General features: G+C 36.0%; 1 protein-coding gene across 1 annotated transcript in view; it reads right to left on the bottom strand.

The window, feature by feature from the left end:
* Nucleotides 1-4329: 4329 nt before the first annotated feature.
* LOC100589965 (transmembrane serine protease 11D) overlaps nucleotides 4330-21530 on the bottom strand; it is a 63688-nt gene continuing 46487 nt past the window's right edge. Inside the window, exons 6-10 of the mRNA XM_003268426.2 lie at nucleotides 18532-18570; nucleotides 16654-16831; nucleotides 10729-10988; nucleotides 9187-9329; nucleotides 4330-5966 (exon numbers count right to left, since the gene is read on the bottom strand). Of these exons, the coding sequence (XP_003268474.1) occupies nucleotides 5805-5966; nucleotides 9187-9329; nucleotides 10729-10988; nucleotides 16654-16831; nucleotides 18532-18570 (782 nt within the window). The 3' untranslated portion in view covers nucleotides 4330-5804. The remainder of the gene's footprint in view (nucleotides 5967-9186; nucleotides 9330-10728; nucleotides 10989-16653; nucleotides 16832-18531; nucleotides 18571-21530) is intronic.

Here is a 21530-nt window from a genome sequence, read left to right as displayed (position 1 = left end):
ATGATTAATAATGCTTCTTTGAATATTCCTGCACATGTACATCATTTATATCATATTTACTTTAGCATGGAATTCCTAGGTCATAAGATATGTATATGATATCCTTTATTAGATAGTACCATTTTCCAATTTTATTAAAGCAATTTACACCCCATTCTTGCCAGTTCTTCATATTGGCAACTTTTAATTTTTACCCATTCTGATTCATGTGTAGTGATGATATATTACAATGGCTTTAATTTTCATCTTTCTTATTTCCAATAATGTTGAGCCTTTTTTTCTTACATTTATTGGCTACTTCTTTTTTTCTGATGTGCCTAATCCAACTCTTTGCTCATTTTCCATTCTGTTATTGGTCTTTAAAAAATTTATTTGTAGTCGTTTTTCATGTATTCTAGATACAACATGATTTTTAATTTATATGTATTGTATAGAAATTAAAAATATGCTATTCTGGCATATTGACTATTTTTAGTTAAAGCCATTTGAAAACAGCAGGTACAAGATCACTCTGACCTTCGTGCTGTTTCTTAAAAGCAGGAGATGACATTCCCATGTGAAAGATGTACTCCCTCAACCAAAAGGAAAGAACCGTTTTATAATCAAGGATGGCATGCTGAGGCTGAGAACATTCTGCACAGATCTTGTTAAAATATCTTGTACTGTAATCCCAGCTCTTTGGTAGGCCGAAGCAGGCTGATCACTTGAGGTCAGGAGTTCAAGACCAGCCTGGCCAACGTGGCGAAATCCTGTCTTTATTGAAAATACAAGAATTAACCACGCATAATAGTGGGCACCTGTGATCCCAGCTACTTGAGAGGCTGAGGCAGGAGAATTGCTTGAACCCGGGAGGCAGAGGTTGCAGTGAGCTGAGATTGCGCCACTGCATTCTAGCCTGGGGTATGGAGTGAGATTCTGTCTATAATAAAACAAAAAAACAAAATAAAAGATCTTCTAGCCTTCCCTTATAATTTACTTTTTTTTTTAACCTTAGTGCTCTTCAACTCAGTATGTGTTCAACTCTTTTTTTTTTGAGACGGAGTCTCGCTCTGTCGCCCAGGCTGGAGTGCAGTGGCGCGATCTCGGCTCACTGCAAGTTCTGCCTCCTGGGTTCAAGCAATTCTCCTGCCTCAGCCTCTCCGAGTAGCTGGGACTACAGGTGCCCGCCACCGCACTTGGCTAATTTTTTGTATTTTTAGTGGAGACCAGGTTTCACCGTGTTAGCCAGGGTGGTCTCTATCTCCTGACCTTGTGATCCGCCCGCCTCGGCCTCCCAAAGTGCTGGGATTACAGGTGTGAGCCACCGTGCCCGGCCGTGTTCAACTCTTAACTGTATTTTGGGGTCTTCATTTTCTTATGAAGGCTCCTGTGCCATGTAGAACTTCTATTAACTTTGTATGATTTTTCTCTTGTTGATCTGTCTTATGTCAACTTAATTCTCAGGTCTAGCTGAAAAAAACTCTAAGATGGTAAAAGTAAACTTTTCCCACCCCTACAATTGCAAATATCTTTTCTCACTCTGTTATTTCGCCTTTTAATCTTACGATAGTGTCTTTTGAATAACAAAAAGTTTCGAATTAAAAAAATTTAGCATTATTTCCTTTAAGTCCCTTTTATTTGTGATACTAAAAGCTGTTTTTAAATCATCTTTAAAACTTCTTTCTTTACCTTGAAGTCATCAAGATATCATCTTGTATTATTTTCCAAAAGCTGTATTTCCCATTCTCTCTTCTCGTCATTCCAACATGACTTTTTCCCCTACTTCCCTGAAACTATTGTTGTAAATGCCATCTCGATCCCTCCCCTGAGCTACAGATGTATATTCGCAACTTTTTACCTGTTCTCATAGCTTGTACATTTCAAATGTATCAGATTCAGAAAGAAACTTGATTCTCTACTCTTCAAACTTGGTTCTCCTCCCAGATTTTTCTATCTCAGTTATTTTCTATCTCAGAACCAAAACTTGAGCCAACTTTGATTTCTCTCTTTTCTTCAGCACCTAAATCTAATCAATCAGAAATTATTATTTTTTTCCTATAGATATTTCCTAAATTTCAATATTTTCTACCATCTTCACTGCTAGCTCCTTAATCAAACTCAAGCTCATCCTTTTCCTAGATGACTGCAATGGTCTATTGATTAGTTTCACTTTTACTCTTGTCCTCTGGTAGTTCTCTGTAGAGTAGCCAGGTTCATCTTTAGAAAATGGAAAATTGATCATATATTTCCCTCCATACTCTTGTCCTCACATTTGGAATAAAACAGAAACTTATCTATGTGGCCCACATGTCTATTTCTTCAGCCTCACCTAATACCAGTCTCCCCTTCATTAATTTTGTTCCAGCCACACTGGCTTCTTACTGTTTTCCAAACCCACCAACTTTGTAGTTACCTCAGGAACTTTATACTTGCTTTATCTTTTGCCTGTCTTGCTCTTTCCCAGAATTCAGTTTGACTGGCCTAGCATAGTATCTGGCACATGGCAAGCGAGCAAAAACTATTGATAAATAAACAAATGGATGGTTAAAAAATGAATGAAAGGACAGATGCATAAATTTTGCAGAAAAATCTCTTTCTGAACATGTCAACCATCTTAAAAACGATCTTAACTGATTCAGGTGGTAAAAGTGTAGTTTTATTGTACAGATATATTGAGCAGTGGTGAAGTCTTGGCTTGTCGTGCACCCATCACCTGAATTGTGAACATTGTAACCAACAGGTACTTTTTCAATCCTCACCCACCTCTCCCTTTTGAATCCCCACTATTATTCCCCACTATATGTCCATGTGTACCCATTGTTTAGCTCTCACTTGTAAGCGAGAACACGTGTCAACAGATTTTTATTGCACTAGTAATTTCAGTATAACTTGTATGATAAAGAAATGCAATGAAACACCAGAAATAGAGAAGGAAATAACCTGTTTCCCCTACAGAAGATTAATCAAACTGACTGTTTTGAAATGAAAAGGACGAGGGTTGATATCTGGATTAGGTAGACATGTAATAAATATAAAGAGAAAAATCTATTTTGGGTCTCATTGAACCATTTCATATTTAGCAAGTTGGAAAGAAAAGGAAGTGAGTTGTGTAAACTAGAGCCTGTGAAGGATTTAGATTCATAATCTGAGAAGTTCTCAGTTTCCTTTTCCCTAACCACAGGGAAATTATCGTGGTTCGTGGCAAATTGCTGCTCCGAAAGACTCAGTTTTGATTTTATGATAAATTAAATATATTTTTATTAGTCTTCTATGACCTTCCCATTCTTTTGTTATCTTGTCAGAAATGTTGTACTCTATCATTTCATCCTTTATGTTATATTGCATAATGTGTTTGTCAACATCACTATTCTCTGCCTGTCTTAAGGGCAAGTATTATGTCTTATTTATCTTCGTTTCATTGGTTAGCAGAGAACCTCAAACATAGTAGGACTCAATACATTTATTAAAGGAGCAGTTTACACTCTGTAATTAAGACTTCAAATTAGTGCAATAAGTAGTAAACTGTTTGCTCTAAACTTTCTTGGATAATTCTCTTTTCATTAGTTCTATTCACTATTTTAAACTCAGGAGGATTCAGTTTTAGTGCCAAATGTTCACTTAGTTTGACACATTTTTAATTGATTAGTATGTGTGCTTTTGAAAATTGATAGTATGTATGCTGAACAGGATTCTCCTTGTTCAATAACTCTTTCTACAACTGAATTAGGGTGCTAGAAAGTTTCTTCCAGAGCTCCCAGAATGATTTTTTTAAGGACTGAAAGCATTTATAAATTGCCACTCCTCCATAACTACTCAAAATTACTTTCATGAAGCCATACATAGGTGTCAGGAAAAGTGAATTTATCAGTACATAAAAAAAGAAGCTCTTAAAATAAATGCTCCCCTAGTTTTCTAACATCTTTTCACAAAATATGCATATTTTGCTAAATAATTTTTTGTTTTCAATAAATAATTGAATTTGCTCTATTTTCTGCTAAATAATTATCTTCTTTTATATAGCTTTCAATACATAAGAATAAACACAAATATCTCTGCTATTATATGAGGGCAGCTGCACACACAAACACACAAACATACTCAAGCACAAAGTCTCCCTCCCCTTGAGGCTTACTCTAAATTACCAGTTCAATGTTGTCGTCACAGGGTGCAACTGAGGAGTGTCAAGCTGGACGCTTGCCTCAATTATAGCGCTTGATGAAAAGGCAGCAGAAAGTGCCAAGCCTTTACTAGAGTATAGGTGGCGGTTCTTTCATTGCAGAACCAATTAAATAAATGGTTTTGAATTGTCCTTCAAAAGCCATAACTTCCATAAATAATTAGGCAGGGAAATTATTTTAAAAAGAGTTTATTTGAAATAAAGTATAGCAAAGATTTGTTTGTACAATTCACCAAGAGTTGGTTGCATTTTCAACTCCCTTTCCCTAAAAGTAGATGGCTTTAATGTAGGTATTTTCACAATTTTACATCAGGAAATACAAGAAGTTTTCAGCAAATGTATGGAGCAGTCCTGATGCCCAGATGTAGGGAGTTAGCTTGTAGAAGGAGGAAGCTCTGACGCACAGATGATCATGCATAGGCAAACTTTAGCTATACTAGGAGCTCATAAAAACTCAGGAATATTAGTGATTCACACTACATAGATTTTTGTGCCATTACATTTTAGTGGATTTAATTTACATTATATTCTTTGGTGGGGGAGGCATGAGTCTGAGAAGGGGAGAGAGAGAGAAAGAGAAAATGAGAGAGGAAGAGTGACAAAGTTTTTTCTGTCTTCAAGATCATTCTATTGATATTAAGCTATTTAAACTTTTCCTTTGCAAACCAACTCTTCCCCCTCTTTAAACTTTCAATTCATTACTTAGATTTAGCGTTTGAAGACCCTTTTACGCTCAAAAATATAACTGCCAGTGATAGGAAGTCTGTAGTGGGACATTCTTCCCGATGATTAAATTTTTCATTCTTAAAATTATTATTATTTTGTTGTTAAAGAGTACTACGTAGTTGTAAAGCACCTGAGAAGTTTCTGAAGTTTGTATAGGTACATTTCTTAGCTTCTCTATAAAATAGATATAGTCTCTCCTTTATGTAGATGAAGGATATTTTTCATGGGTCATCATGAAAAATATCTATAATTCTTTGGGTCTCAGTTGAGGAGTGAACTATTTTAGCTTTTGCCTTAAATAGCTGAAAATTATCCACTATTTCCTACGGGAGCATGTTCTTACAGAATAATTAAGGTTAGGTTATACATATAGTACAACAGTTTCACATTTTTAATTTTAGGACTCATACTAACTATAAGATATTGAGTAACCCAAAATTTTAAATACATATTATTTCTCTTGCCTCATACTGTTCTTTTTGTCTTGAATATTATTCCATCACTTTTTCCTTTGCATGTTTCCACACTTTGCTTACTTCTCATCCTCAGTGAAACCCAGAGAAGACCCCTCTGACCCATTAGACCTGTGCAGGTTCCTCTACTATACATGCTCAAGGTTCCTGTTTTTCTCACTACGGGCATTTAGCACAACTGTAATGAAATTGTTAACTTTGAAATTAGTTTAGTGTGTTTCTTCTGTTACACAGCCACAGTACTATGCAACATTCATATAGTTCTCTGGAGAAAAGAGAAAACCTTTAATAATAAAGAAAGATTAAACAGTGTTTGTTAAACCATATTTATGTAACAAGATGTTAAATTAGGACATTTCTAGTTTCTTTTTCAGTTGAACTGTAAAGCTTTGGAATTTAAGACAGGCACACCTGCATACCGACTTTGCAACAGGGATGCACTTGTTGCACTAGATCTCAGTTTGTTGCCTAATCCAGTCAAGGTAGGCTGTCACTCGAGTATACACTCCTGGCTTATCTGGCAGGCCACACTGATCTCCCCAGCTTACTATCCCCACAAGAAACCAAAGCCGCCGTGAGTCTTCTTGCACTAGCGGGCCGCCAGAGTCACCCTGTAAAAAAACGGAATGACTGATTACTTAAGTGCAAAGACAAACCCAAAATATGAAGCTTGTTTCTATGGCAGTCGAGGAAGGAGTCACATTCATTATACAAATAAAGTCAGCCTGTTTCCTTTTGAAATATTATACCAAGTCGTGGAAAAATTACTGAAACCCTCAAAGTACCCACGTCATTCCTTCAGCAAGTCTGAGAAGATGACAAATGCATTTTTCAGATTTCCCCCAGTCACTGCGTGGCTGCCTCCTACTCATCCAGGCTTTCTCTCCCTCAGGAAAACTTCTCTGGCCAACCTTTTTCCTTCACACTCTCACCCTCTCCAGCTTTGGGCTCAATTGTTCTTCATTGTGTCCTTATATCTTGTGTGTGTCTCTGTCACTGCTTCACTATTTTATAAAAGCATATTTGTGCATTTGTGTGCCTATTTACACTTAATCCCACTGGTCAGTTTGTTTGTTTGTTCTGTTTTGTTTTGATGTAGCAGCTGCACGTCTCTGAAACACTCACTTGCATTTATGATATTTGTTCAATGTCTGTTTTTCCAGATATACTATAAGGTCCAACAGGAAAGAGAACATACCTATTCTGTTCACTGCTGAAACCTAAGCTTCTAGCCCTTAGGGGATATTTGTTGAATGAATGAGTTTCTAGAAGTTTCACTTATCTTCCTAACCTTAGCACCCTGCATGGTGTCTGATGCATAGTATATCATCAAAAAGTCTTCTTTCGGTGAAGCAATTTATATAGTCATAAGCAAAACACTCCTAATGACATACTTACCACCCAGTCATAATAATGAACTAACCAACCAATAAATATTTGTGCACATAATAACCTAGTTGGGGAGACAGATTGAGTATGTCTTACATTCTGCACGATGGATTAAGTCTGTGGGTTCTGAAACTAGATAGTCTGGACTTAAGTCCTCCACTTACCAGCTATGTGACCTTTGGTAAGCTGGTGAATAGCTCTCTGTACCTCTGTTTCCTCATATAATGTTTGTATGAGTTTAAAACTCGAAGCACTTTGAGTACAGCTTAGCATATAGTATAGTCAGTACTAATAAAAGTCAGCTATTATTACCAAGTGTGCTTCTAAATTAGTCAGCTATTCATCTGGCTGCTCTTAGTAGCTAGCTCGTCCATACCTGTTTAATTACTGGTCTAGATGGGGAGAAGGGTCAGTGTGTGAAGTGCCAATATGCATGGCAAGTACTTCATGAAGCTGGTTGTCACCTGCTTCTTTTAGACGACATATGCATGCTTCAGTTAACCAGTTCTCAGTACTTTATATTATTGTTTTTGTAGTGTTTTTTTTCTATAGTGAGAAATTATTTTGCATGATGTCTGACCAAATGTGGGCAAGCAAATGTTAAAGCAAGAGGGACTTGTAATTTTTCCATATCTAGCCAGCTTCACTGCTTGACCACAGACATTTGAATTTGTGTCCTCTCTTATAGACCATAGACTTGCTGAATGCAGGGATAGTATTGTTGTGCTAACATGTCTGGTGCATAGAAAGTAATTAATATAATTCCTTTGAATTAATGATTGTAAAAATGAACAAAAGAATGGATAAAAGAAATAGGATCTTGTAAGCTCGTATGTAAAGTGCTGTGGTTTTTTTTTTTTTGAATTGTGAACTATGCATTATAGTATTTCAGTTAAAAATCAGTGAGGCCTAGAGTGGAATATACATGGAAGGTATCATGGTGAGGTACGGCTTGAACTGGGCTTGAAGGAAGAGAATAATTTGTATGCACTGAAGGACAGAAGGTAAGGGACGTTATAAATGGGAAAATAATGAATAACACCCTTTTAAAACTCATGTTTATTTTTAAGTCTTAATTAATGGTCTTAGTAGGTCTGGAATTGTCAGTGTTGAGGTGTGTTGCTTATTTGATTGATGGATTCTTTGGAAGCTGTCATGAAACTTGAGAATTTGTTGTTTCAGGGCCAGTAGTAAAAGAGAAACAGGAAGGAGAGCGAGAAGGGTTTCCTAGCACAGAGACATCTCCACCGAAAGGAGATAAAGGGCTGGGTAATTAACAGTATCTCGACAATTGAAAAAGAAATCTCCACCTACACACAACTTGCAGTTGATAAAAATGTTTCATTTTGGGAAAAGTGCTCATGGATTGGGGGCTTGACATAAAATGTGAAAATTATTTTTTATCCACTTTTTAAAGACCATGAGCACTAAATATGAAAGTCAGTGACCTTTTGATGCGAAGAATAATTCTTATCCTTCTGTATACAATTCACCCATGAAAACAGCAACAAATTACTCAAGTAAACAGATTGATTTTTTTAAAACTCCAGACTAAAAGAATATGTAATTTCTGACACCAGCTGTTCCTGTTACAATGTGGAGTTGGATTTCATATATGTGGACAAAACCTATTAAAACATATAACTGCATCAATTATGTTTAGATAATTTAATTTAAAATTTTAGAATTCAAATTTGATTTTAATCACTTTACAGTGAGAATTTCATATTTGTTGTTTGTTTTTGTACATTTGGTTTAAAATTATGGGCTAGATCCAAATATAATAGTTATTTCTTTTCTTTTTCATTTGTACTGTTTCATTATTTTAGGAGCTTTTGTGACTCAAATTACTAGGAGTTTGTATAAATTTTCTATCTTCAAGGTGTCCATGAATTATTATGTATCTCTTAAAATTCATTTATTATATATCGATTAATTTTTATAATATAGTGATTAATTTTTTATTTAATCCTTCATAGCAGTGAAAAGATTGAGGTTAAAGTTATTAACACCAGTGACCATGGTCTACATTAACAATAGTGAAATAGATGAGATTTCTTTGTTGCTTAACATGTGCCTGATATATTTAGTCTTCATTTAATTTTTCTTAGTACCCAAAAAGTTAGGTGCTATTACGATTATCCCCAGCTTTTAGTTAAAGAGACTTGGTAATAGAGGTTAAGGAATTCAAATCGAGGTCTTTCTGATTCTTGCGCTTTGGATGGTTAACTACTCTGTAATTTGGCCTCTCAGACTTAATGCTTTCATGATAGATAAACTTCATTCATAAAAAAATTCATTTCTAAAATCTATATTATAAATTTTAGAGCAACAGGGCTGTGTATTGTAACTGTTACCCTTATGTCTATCACATTATCACATACTGGGAAGTACTTATACACTTCTTGGATGATGGCATGGATGAGATTGTCTTGAGCTTACCTGACATGCATCCACTCCACCTTGAGGTACTCCAGCACACAGCATTCCAGACAAGATGGCTCCATTATAACTATATGGTGCATTACATACATCATTACTTATTATTCTGACCTGTCCTTGCCTTAGCTCTGGAACTGTGTGGCCTGTTTGGTATAAAAGCAGGAAAAAAATGGACTTAAAGATGTGTACATTATTGACCCTGTAATAAATTTGAGAAGAAATAAATGTACTCCAAACATTATTTCATATTTAACAATGAAGGCTCCTAAAGATTTACCCTGGAGTTTCTTCGCAGCAAAAATTCCCCAAGTAGATGAGGATAACCCCTTTCACAGATCAGGTTTTTTTTTCTTTTTTTGCTTTAGCTTTGTCACACAGTGCCCCTTAAGCCTTTAGAGAAAACAAATATCTTAAAATTGACTAAAAGCATTTAAATTATCCACTGACAGATTCTGGATTGGAAGATTACATATTGAATAACCTTTAACCTAGCAGCAAAAGAGAAACCAGTCTAGTTTCAAGGCTAAAGAACTAGTCTATTTTATATTGATGTACTCTCAGAAACACTGCTAGTTTTTCACGACTGGTGCAAATGTTATCTATTACAACAATTTACTCTGGGCCACAAGAACACAATAGAACATATTCTAGGACTATTAAGGCTTTGTATTATTCCTTGGAGAGACAATCTACAACATGGGTAAAAGCCCAGGGAAATTGTCAATGCTACCCTTCCACTCCTTCGCTGATACTCTTACTGGTTCTAGTAGCTCTTGTGCACTGTCCTCATTTTAGTTTCCATTTTATTCATTCAGTAAACAAATATGACCAATGTTTATGTACACACCGAGTTTTTGCCATAGAGGCAGGATTTATTTTATCCCAGAATACTTTAAAGGGCAGTTAATACCTTAAGGATTATTAAGGCCTCATACAATGTCTAATCTAGATCCTCCCATTGCTTTGGGAGGCCAAGGCAGGAGGATGGCTTGAGGGCAGGAATTCCAGACCAGCCTGGGCAACAGAGCAAGAACCCGTCTGTAGAAAAAGAAAAAAGCTGGGTATGGTGGTACACACTTATTTATAATCCTAGCTACTTGGCAGGCTGAAGCAAGAGGATTTCTTAAGACCGGAGTTTGAGGCTGCAGTAAGCCCTGATTGCACCACTGCACTCCAGTCTGAGAAACAGTCTTTGTCTCTAAAAAACAAGCAAACAAACAAACAAAATCTTTTTTATTGTTTATAGGGAAGCTGTTTGAATCTTATAGAATCTCTGGATTATTAAAGAACTCATGTTTCTTCATAACTTTCTTTTACATTTTCCTATTACTATATTTGAGAATTCCTCATAGTTTCTGGGGCATTGCTTTGCTTTGCTAAGGAAACTCGGGGGTAGCCAGAGCTTGGGCGGAGCAGAGTATAGAATGGTTCTGTCTGTAGAAGAATAGAAACACCTATTCCAGGTGTTTCCTCATTTTAAAAATTACCTAATAGCAAATATAAGACATTTCTGTTGTTAACTTTTTTTTCTGAGACACTTACCAGCATATTCTTGAGCGCCCCATCCTGTTACATAAGCAGTAGAGCCAGGTGGAATATTCTGGGTGGCAGCTGGGAGACACACACTATGGATATCTTTGGTAAAGATGACACTGTTCTCAAGTCTCACAAGCGCAATGTCATTTTCATGAGTTGCAGATTTATAATTGTTATGAATTAAAATACTTCTTACTCTCATTCTTAGTTTAGGAAGTGTTGTGGAAATACCAAATGCGGCAATCCATTCACGAGGATTAGAGTTGCTAAAACATTATGAAAACACGCTATATGAGTAGGGAATTTGTGAACATTTCAGATATATAAATTCATCTTAGCCATCCTGTACCACTATCTAGAAACTAGTGGATCCACATCTCTTTGCTATATTTTCCTGCATTATAAGCTGGCAAGTGAGTTGAATTCTTCACTGGCCAAATACATGGTCACTTGTCTAAAGAAATGGAGAAGATTTTAGAAAACATATCATGGGGTGATCTTGGTGTTTTTCTATTCCATTGAAGTTATTCTGATACTTTAATGATAAGTAGCATAACACAAATATCTTCGATTTCTCTTTTGTCCATACCTCCCTTCCCATTTAAGCAACTAAGAAACCTGAAATAATGAACATTTTAGATTTAACTAATTTCTTTCAATCCTTGTCTTTTCCTTTAGCCAGGAGCTCCATTTAAATAGTAGTGTTGATAAGGGGCATTCTTACCTTGTTAATGGATGAATAATTTTTCTGCACTAAGTCTGATAATGGTTGAAGATCTTGGTATATGTGTGTGTGTGTGTGAATATATATACATATGTATGTATGGGGTCTTCAAAAGTTCATGGAAAATGTATATTATAAACAAACTGCATGGATTTCAAAAATTTTTGCATGCAGATAAACTCATACTAACTTATTATACTGAACAAGATCTACTTTGAGGTACTAAGAGGAATAAGACATGAATTTGAAAAGAGCTCTTATCAAAGCAACATGAATGCTGCTAAAATTGAAGCAAAAACACATCAAATTTATGGTGAAACTGGAAGAATGGTGAAATTATTTATGCCTTACAAAAAGTTTATGGCGACAGCATCTCCTCCAATCCTCAGTTTACTAATGGATAATGTGTTTTAAGAAAGAAAGAGATGTTGAGGGTGAAGCCCGTGGAAACAGACCATCCACATCAATTTGCTAGGAAAAATTTCATCTTGTTCATGTCTCAATTAAAGAGGACCAACAATTAACTGTGAGAAACAATAGACAATACCACAGACATCTCAACTGCTTCAGCCTATACAATTCTGACTGAAAAGCTAAAGCTGAGCAAGCTTTCTACTTGATGGACGCCAAAACTGTTCTGCCCAGATCAGCTGCACACAAGGTCAGAGCATCCAATAGAAATTTTAAACGTGTCAGATCAAGATTCTGAAGTATTTCTTTGAAGAATTATAACAGAAGATGAAACATGGCTTTACTAATACAATCTTGAAGACAAAGCACCATCAAAGCAATGGCTACAAAGAGGTAGAAGTGGTCCAGTCAAAGCAGAACCAGACTAGTCAAGAACAAAAGTTATGACAACAGATTTTTGGGATGCTGAAGGCGTTTTGCTTGTTGACCTTCTAAAGGGTCAATGAAAAATAACATCTTCTCATGAGAGTAAGAAAGTTAGCCAAAGCTTTGGTAGAAAAAGTGTCCAGGAAAGCTCCACCAGAGTCCTTCTCCATCACAGCCATGCTCATGCCCATTCCTCTCATCAAATAAGGTTAGTTTTATGAAAGTTTCAGCAAGAAATCACTAGGCATCCACCTCTCAGTCCTGATTTGACTCCCTCTGACTTATTTTTGTTTCCTAATCTTAAAACAATCTTTAAAGGGCACCCATTTGTCTTCAATAAGTACTGTAAAAAAGTAATGTAAAAAAGACTGCATTGACATAGTTAAATTCTCAGGACCCTCAGTTCTTTAGGGATGGACTATATGGCTGGTATTATTGCTTAGAAAAGTGTCTTGAACTTGAAGGAGTTTATGTTGAGAAATAAAGTTTATAATTTTTTATTTTATCTTTTAATTTTTTTTCCATAAGCTTATTGAACTCCCCTCATATATAGGTATATGCATGTGTGTACAAGTATATGTGCATCTATATACACAGGGGAAGACAGAGAGAGAACAGTAGCGTAAAAAAAAAAAAGGACATTACCTTTATGACCTAGGAATAGGGACTTTTTGGCTAAACAACAAAAACACAAACTAAAAGGTAAAAAAAAATGAATTCTATTAAATCAAAACTAGATATACTATAGACAAATTTACCAGATGGATGAGAAACCATGGGAAAACATTGGTAATGTTTAATAACTAAAATTTTTGTAGAATATATTTTAAAAGTCTGTAAACCACTAATAAATAAGCAGAAAAACCATTATAAAATAGGCAAAGAATATTAATGGCAGTTCATGGTAGGGGAGATCAAAACAGCTCTTAGATATATGAAAAGATACTCAAACTAGTAAACCGAGAAATTAAAATTATAAAAATGAGAATCTTATGTACATTTAAAAGATTGATACAACTTAAACAAAAGAATAATACTGAATGTTGATGTGGAGGGAAATTGGGCCTCTTTTGCATTACTGGTGAAGATTTAAGTGCCTGGAAGGTATTCTGGTATATTTAGCAGCCTGCATGTGTGCTTCTGAAATTCCTGAAGGTTTACAGAAAGATAAGTACAAATATTTTGTGTGTGCTCTTTGTGGCAATGGGAAGGTAGGTCATGCAACCTAATTGGATGAAGGAAATATGGTGGCTGCATACCGTGGGGTGCTATGCAGCAGTGCATCAGAAGAAAATTCCAAGGATTGAGTGAAAACAGTAGGAAATAATATTAGACTTTTACACAATGCTACTTATTTAAATTAAAGACATATACATACAAAAAAATATAGGTTTTATAGGTTCATGCATGTACCTTTAAGACATGTATATTTCGAATATATTAGTATGAGGCATATGGGCGGAAGGAGGGCAGTGGAAGTGAAATCCAGGGATGACAGGAGGAAAAGAAAAATAAAATGAGAGAAATGCCTTGTACAGACTGATGAAAATAAGGATCTGTGATTTGGAGGGCTGATTAACTTAACATTGTTCCTAAGGGTTGAGTAAAAACAAAATGTAACCAAATAATACCAATTTAGGAATTTTATGGAGATTAGATAGTGAAGTTAATACAGACAATAAAAATTATATGACCGGAAATAGTTTTATAAGACACAGTAGTTTGTGTAAGAGTGAACCTGAGTTAAAAATTTTGCCGAAAAAATATTAGAAAACAAACAAACCCATGCTGGTTTTATATTCAACTTCTTTCGCTCGGAATCTTTACAGTGAAGGTTCTGAAGAGACTCTTCTTTCTTTCCTTCCTTTTCTCTCTTCCCTCCCTCTCTTCCTCCCACTTATTTTCTTCCTTTCCTTCTTTCCAGCAAGTGAATTAGAGCATCATTTTGGAACCAGTCACATTTATATTTAAATCGTGGCTATGCCACATATGAAAAGTGTTATTTATGACAAGTTAATTAATAGCTCTGGGGTTTATTTACATATAAAATGTGATTGGTGATAACTTCTCACACAATTGTGAAGTATTAATGAGACAAATGTATTATGTCAAGTATAGTGTTTGGCACAAAGTGTACTTTCATGAAGGTAGCTATTATTTTCATTAATTATAGTTCAACAAGCCATTGTTAAGTGTCTACTTTGTATAAGGAATAGTATGAGTCTCCAGGAATAAAAATATAAGTAATTATGGTCTCTTTCCTTGAGGAACTCCACACTAGTGAAGGAAACTGCCAAGAGGTAAGTCAAATATCACAAATCATGAGAACAACTGTTAAAGGCAGATAACAAATTTCTGTGGAACTCAATGGAGAGGAAAGAGAGTATCAGGGAAAGCTACATAGAAGAGGTGTTAATTCAATAATCCTCTCTGAGAAGACCTCATCACTTCTATGTACTTTGATGTAAGGCTGGTCATGCCCCAAACAAATCCTCTCTGATGGTTCTCAGTGACAATCAGGTCTTTAGGGAGGGGTCCAATACAAGGTTCACAGAGTTTGTTAGCTTTAGTGGATCAATCATGGTGATGAATAGAAGGATGTGGGGTGGCAAAATTCAAAGTTCCATGGATTCCTGTGGTAATCATTGGTGATATTTATAACTGTGGCTTTCATTATAGTGATATCATTTAGTTTTTGGTGGTTGGGCCTAAATAGGGCTTAGAATCCAGTAAGGTTTCTATTCCATTCTTGGTTATACTAAGTGCCTGATAAGTCCAGGTATTTTAATTCCTGGTTCCCACACTCAAGAGTATGATTGAAATCAATGCGTGCCATTTCTGCTTTTTGGCCTTTCAAGTGGCAATGAAGATTGAAATGTTTTTGTGAATTTTGTCTCTTGGGTTATTTGGGATATAGTAATAAATTTGCCAATTTACATCAGAAAACTGATAATTCTGGAAGTATCTTTTAAAATTTCAAATTTGTTCACTGCATATAAAAATATTGTTATAAAATTACCATAAGAAAAATTCAAAATAATTTGGGATTTCCTAAAACTTTAGTTCAGAAACTACTCTAGTCTTTTAAATGTTTATTCCTTCTAAATTTAACAAATACTTTTGTAATAGGCACTGTACCATGAAGTAGTGCCTATAAATCTGAAAAAGACTACTTAGAAATTATCAAAAATTTCATACAATTCAAATAGAGATTTGGGAAATATATTAACATTACAAGGATAAGCAGATTGAGCAGATACTCATAGGTAGGGAAATGTAGGAAGAGTCCAGGGGAAGAGAACAATGCTGTTTATCTGAAGCTCAAGGTACATGCTTTGAGAAATAAGACTGGATTGATCTGGCTCTGGAAGACTTTGTGTGTGTGGTAAGGAGGTCCAATTTAGAGTAAGAGTCTGAAAAGAAAATTGATATGGTCAGGGGCACACGAGTTCAAATCTCCATTATTTTCTGGGTGAACTTTTTGAGTTAAGTTCCCAACAACTGTTGTGGTCTACGATGCCCCAGTAACAAGGCAGGTTTGAAATAGATTTTAGTTATGCTGAAATCTAAAATCCTTCTTTTATGAGCAATGTGAACTTTTCTTTTTTCCAATAGGGTAAGTTTATGCAACCTACTCTCCACTGGCAGCGTATCACCCTAGTGTTAGCAATAGTTTAGTCACCTCAATTGAGAATTCTTATAAGTTGCCTGAATTAATTTTATTTATGCTATTCATTGTAATTGATCATTATTTTTGTGCATTCTGATTCCAACATTCGAGTGTAAGCTCTTTGAAGACAGAGGCAATACTTTGTTTATACTAGTAGCTTCTACAATGTATAACACTGTGCTTATACTAGATACTCAATAATCTTTATGAATGAATAAATCAATGGCATGGGGCAGTCTCTAGGTTAGCCATCAGCTTCCATGATATAATGTGCAAATCTTCCACAACAATTCGTTTTGCTAACATTTAACATATGTTTACGTTAGTGTACTCAATGCTACCAGTAACACTAAGTTACAGATAACAGTGTTGTCCCTTAATTTGGAAAAAAAAAAAATAAAGCTTATGGAGATTTAGTAAATTTCTTAAGCTTTTATAGCTAGGATTTAAAAAACATTCTGACATATAAATCTTTGTTCTTTACTGTGCTAATATATTATTACCTGAAACAGAGAAATAGCACTAAATTAGCATGCTAAAGGGGAAAAATCCTTTTCCTTTCATAAATAGGAAGAAAATTCATATTGATTTTTTTGCATTGAATTATTTCTGGCTCAATTCAATCGTAGGGTAGAGGGTGCAGTCCTCATGACCTGTCTATTCTAATTGTTCCCAGATGGGTAGGTAGCAGTAGCCTCACCTTCTGAAGCAGTGAGCTGCTGTTATGATCCACATGTTACTGATCAGGCTGCCTCCACAGTGGTGGGCATTATTGAGCCGTAGACTGACTTGCCACGGCCAGCTTCCCTCCTCAGCCTCAGTGCCTCCAATGATTCTCTGCTCAGACAGTGTTATTAGGTCTGGACCGGCCCCACATTCTAATGAGAAAAGAGCATTAATGTGCTGGGAAGATCATGATTCCTTTATATTTGGAAGAAGCTGAAGAGTCTTTCCGTAATTTATGACTTTTATGTCTTATATATTCTTCCTCAGGACATGCTGGACTTTCCAAAAAACATGATCAATATATTTTTACAATGCATTTGTGACTACTGTTGCTTATAGATGGCATTTTGGAGAACATTTCTGAATTTAGTTGGCATATAGGCTTCCAATTTTGAGCAGCTTCAGAGTTCCTTGGAATTCCCCACGAGTTGAGGTTAAGATAGGTCATTATTGGATGTGCCAGCTCAGGCCACAGACTCCTGGGAAATTTCCTTTTTCTCAATAGTCTTGCTATGCTCAGTGTGGTTTGTGGGCCTGCAGCATGGGCATCCCCTGAAACTTATTAGAAGTGCTGATTCTCAGAATCACATCATGGGACAAATCTAAAGCTGCATTTTGATGTGAGGTTCATGCACACATTGAAGTTGGAGGAAAACTGGTCTCATCCAAAAGACTCCTTAGTGACTGCAGTTCATCTTGTAGAATCCAGTCCACCTCCAAGACTGATGCTGTGTTACCAAACATGCCCTCAAAAAGGAGTTGCTATACCACAGAATATTCTTGAGGGTGACAGAGGGTTTCTAGTATCTAAATAAGGTTTATTTAAATGTTTTCAAAGAGCCCGTGAATAGTCTACTGGCCAGAGCTGAAATGGGCTGCAGTAGGCTGATCACCCAATTCCTCTCAACTTGCATTCCCATGATTTTCTTCTCTTGTGTAGTCTATTACTAAGAAATTAATGGTAAATCACGCAACTATTGCTGGGCTGGCTCTTAAGTAGTGCCCTGGTTTAATAGCACAACCACCTAAAGGCTTTTTTTTCCTAGCAAATTTCCTGGATAAAGGAGGACCAGACTTCCATTAAGAGATACATATGTTCCTTTGTGGCATCTCCCAAACAAATACCCTAGTAAATTGCTTATCACAGTTTCATTAACAATAAGGATGAATTAAATATGTAGTGAAGCTGAAAAACACCCATAGGACTACCATCACTTTGTAAAATCACTTAAGTACCTAAGATAGGCCAGCTACCGGTACATTGAACTAATTTTTAACTGCATTCTTTTGGTCAGAGAAGTAAGTTGCTGTTTTCTAGGGATTGCATTTCTGCTATCCTAGCCTGAGAGTACACAGGATGATGTTGAAGAGTAGTGACTTGTCCTTCAGGTTATAGACCCAAAGCTGAGAAGACTTCTGATAATTCTTTTTTATTATACTTTGTGATTAACCTGAATTCACAACAAAGCAAGCTACTCTGGTGGTTAGGAGAAGCTACATAAACGGTGTCATCAAACATGATTTGTAAGTCTTCAGAAATGCCACCTTAGAACCAGGGCAGTAAAAGGTTCTCAAAGCTGCCAAGGAAATTTTCATGAGGGCAATTTTGAGTGCAGAGTGGGTAGTCCTCCACTACAACTCCTTCCTTTTTCTAAAAGGAAAGGGGAAACCTAAAGTCCACTCCATGGGACACTTGGGATCAGCCCTGTCTTGTTTCAACACCACCTGAGCGAACTAAGAACAAAGACATCAACTTGATAGATACTGCCTTGGCCAAAAGTACACAAAAGTCTTGCACTTTTACTCTTTATGATTTGGCAAATTATAATTACAAAATCATATTAAAACTTACCATTAATAAGCCAATTTGCTGCAGCCTGGTCAGTAATTGCTAGTATTAAAAAATGAGAATAAGATAAATACAATAAAGGCTGTATATCATTTCACCATAATTTCTTAAAGTACAGTACTCAGACAACAAGAAGCAGAATTACTTGTTGGCGGGGGGGTTCCTCTAAAATGCAGATTCCTAGGCTTCCTTTCAGACCTGCTGAAACAATCTCTAACTCATGGGCCCTACAAATCTCTTTCTTTACAACCTTTTCCCAATTTGTTGTTATGCATACTAAAGTTTGTACTTTAATTTCTCATTAAATAATAGATATCTCTTTTTTTCAAGTTACTCAATTTATATGGGAAAACAGAAGCATAAGCAAGTCATTGAGATGCAATGTGATAAATACTATAAGGGAAGTTAATTTATCATGTACTCAAATATATGTATATTACTCTAATGACACCATTCTATAATAAGTGCTGCAGATTTAACTGTGAGCAAAATATAGAGGACCTGCCCTCACATAATTTACAGATAGAAATTAATCAAGCAATCATTCAAATAAATGTAAGTGCAAAGTAGAGAAAAGAAAAGAGAGTAACTAATATAAATTATATGGAGGAGATAATATTTGAGCTAGAGGAAATAGCATCTGCACTGTATTTTGAAGATCTGAAAGGAATTTTTCAGGCACACAAAAGGACAAAAGAGATTCCAGATGGAAGGTATAGTGGGCACAAATGCTTGGAGGTGTAAGATGTTTGCGGAGCAATAAAGTAAGGAGAGCTAGTGCATGTGTTGTGTTTAGGGAAATGGAGGGTGAGCCTGGAAAGGAAAATATGTCAGTATCAGAAGGTAAAGGTCTGTCTATTTCAATTTAAGAATGGCATATAAGACAGTTTTCTCTGCATGTCCAACAGCCATCTCAAACTCAATGTGACCCAACTTTATCCAAAATTTGCTACTTATTATTTCCTTTTAGTAAAATGACACCACTTCCAAAATCCAAAATTTTCTCAAACTCCTCCTTTTCATCATTTCCACGTCTTAAAATCTCCAGGTTCTGCACCTCTGTCCTCTATCTTTTGAATTATTCCATCCTCCTTGCTCCTTTTGCTACTACTTTTGTTCGTGGTTTCGTCATTTGACATCAGTACAGTTACAATAACTTTCTAACTGAATTCCACCACTTTTGCTCCTTTTCAGTTTATGTACCTCTACCTTACCAGACTGATCTTTTTTTAAAAATGTTATGTTAGATCATATCCTTGCTTGATTGAAATTTTTAATTGAGAAACCCATCATTTTTATTTCCTGCAAGATAAATTAAAACTTTTCAAGACAGGTTTCCATACTCTCTCAAACCGACTTATGCAAAGTTATTTCCCACTAAAAGTTTCACAAAGTTTGAGTATCATGTTTTGCAAGCTTCGGTGGAGCCAAATCATACTTTTAGAGACAGAAAATTTTAAAAAGCTGGCCATTCTTAATGTTTTGAACAAAACAGACTTAGTTTGAATCCTGACTGTCTCATATACTGACTGTGTCAGCCTAGGCAATTTATCTTTTCTAAGGGGGACAATAAAACTATCTATGGGATATGGTTGTTGTAAGGATTAATCAAGAAACTGGAAACCATCATTCTCAGTAAACTATCGCAAGGACAAAAAACCAAACACCGCGTGTTCTCACTCATAGGTGGGAATTGAACAATGAGAACTCATGGACACAGGAAGGGGAACATCACACTCCGGGGACTGTTGTGGGGTGGGGGGAGGGGGGAGGGACAGCATTAGGAGATACACCTAATGCTAAATGACGAGTTAATGGGTGCAGGAAATCAACATGGCACATGGATACATATGTACCAAACCTGCACATTGTGCACATGTACCCTAAAACCTAAAGTATAATAATAAAGTTAAAAAAAAAGAAAAAAATTCATATAAGGCATTAAAGCCATGCCTAAAAAATAGTAAGTTCTCATTAAATAAGTGTTTTGATGACGATGATGTGAATGATGAACACTAATCAATCATTCCAGCAGGCCCCTTTCTTCATTGTTCTGTCAAAGCATCGCGTTCAGTACAGACTATTTGCCTTTTCATGCTTTCCTTCTCTGGCAACTTTCTTTTTCTCGTCTCAAAATATGTAAATCCTGCCCATATTTCAAAGTCAAAGTCCATTCGCCTTCATGAAACTTTTGCTAGATATCCCAAGCACGCTGGTCTCTTTCTTCCCCGGATTCCTGCAGTGGTCATTGCCTGGGCCTCACAGTGGGCCCTTGATCATATTCTATCTTGATTGTCAACACTCTTGTGTTGGAATATCTTTCCCTTCAACTAGATTACGGGCTCTGGAGGTGGAAACCGCTATTATGTTACCATTGTATCACCATATTGTCTAGTATAATGCTAAATAAATAAACGCTCAGGAAGTGCATTTGGGAGCATTCCCTAATGTGTGGAAGCAGAGGTAATATTTAACTACCTAACAAACTGCAGTGCGTGAGCATCGGCCAGTCATAAAAGATGCAGTCAGGCCATGGAGTTGGAGCAGTGTCTTGGAGTTCTTTGCTTTGCTAAGCATAACTCTTTAGCTGCAGGGGCAGTGGATTTGAAACATCTTGGAAGACAACTTTGTGGGCGTGATGCAGTAATTGTTTACCAACAAATAGGAAAGCATTTCAATATTTAACAGTTAGTACATCTGTAACTGGTACCTACCCGTCTAGTGTGGGAATCATCAAAATCCTTTTAATCTTGAGCTCATCGAGAAAAAATAATGGCTTATTAAACTAGCAGAATGTAACCAACTTGGAGGAATGTCCTTAAATTCTATGCATTATTATTTCTTTTCTTTCAGTCATGCAAGAATTATTTATTGAATATGTGTTATATAATGGAGACTGGGTGGTAGGAGGGTAGTAGGATGAAGAAGGTTGACTGGTTCTTTCTTTTAGGATGATTACAGTGTACGATGAAGCCAAACTACAAACATTACACAAATAACTT

The sequence above is a fragment of the Nomascus leucogenys genome, chromosome 9 (genome assembly GCF_006542625.1).
Source record: "Nomascus leucogenys isolate Asia chromosome 9, Asia_NLE_v1, whole genome shotgun sequence".
Taxonomy (NCBI): domain Eukaryota; kingdom Metazoa; phylum Chordata; class Mammalia; order Primates; family Hylobatidae; genus Nomascus; species Nomascus leucogenys.
This window is presented reverse-complemented; position numbering and strand designations above follow the sequence as displayed.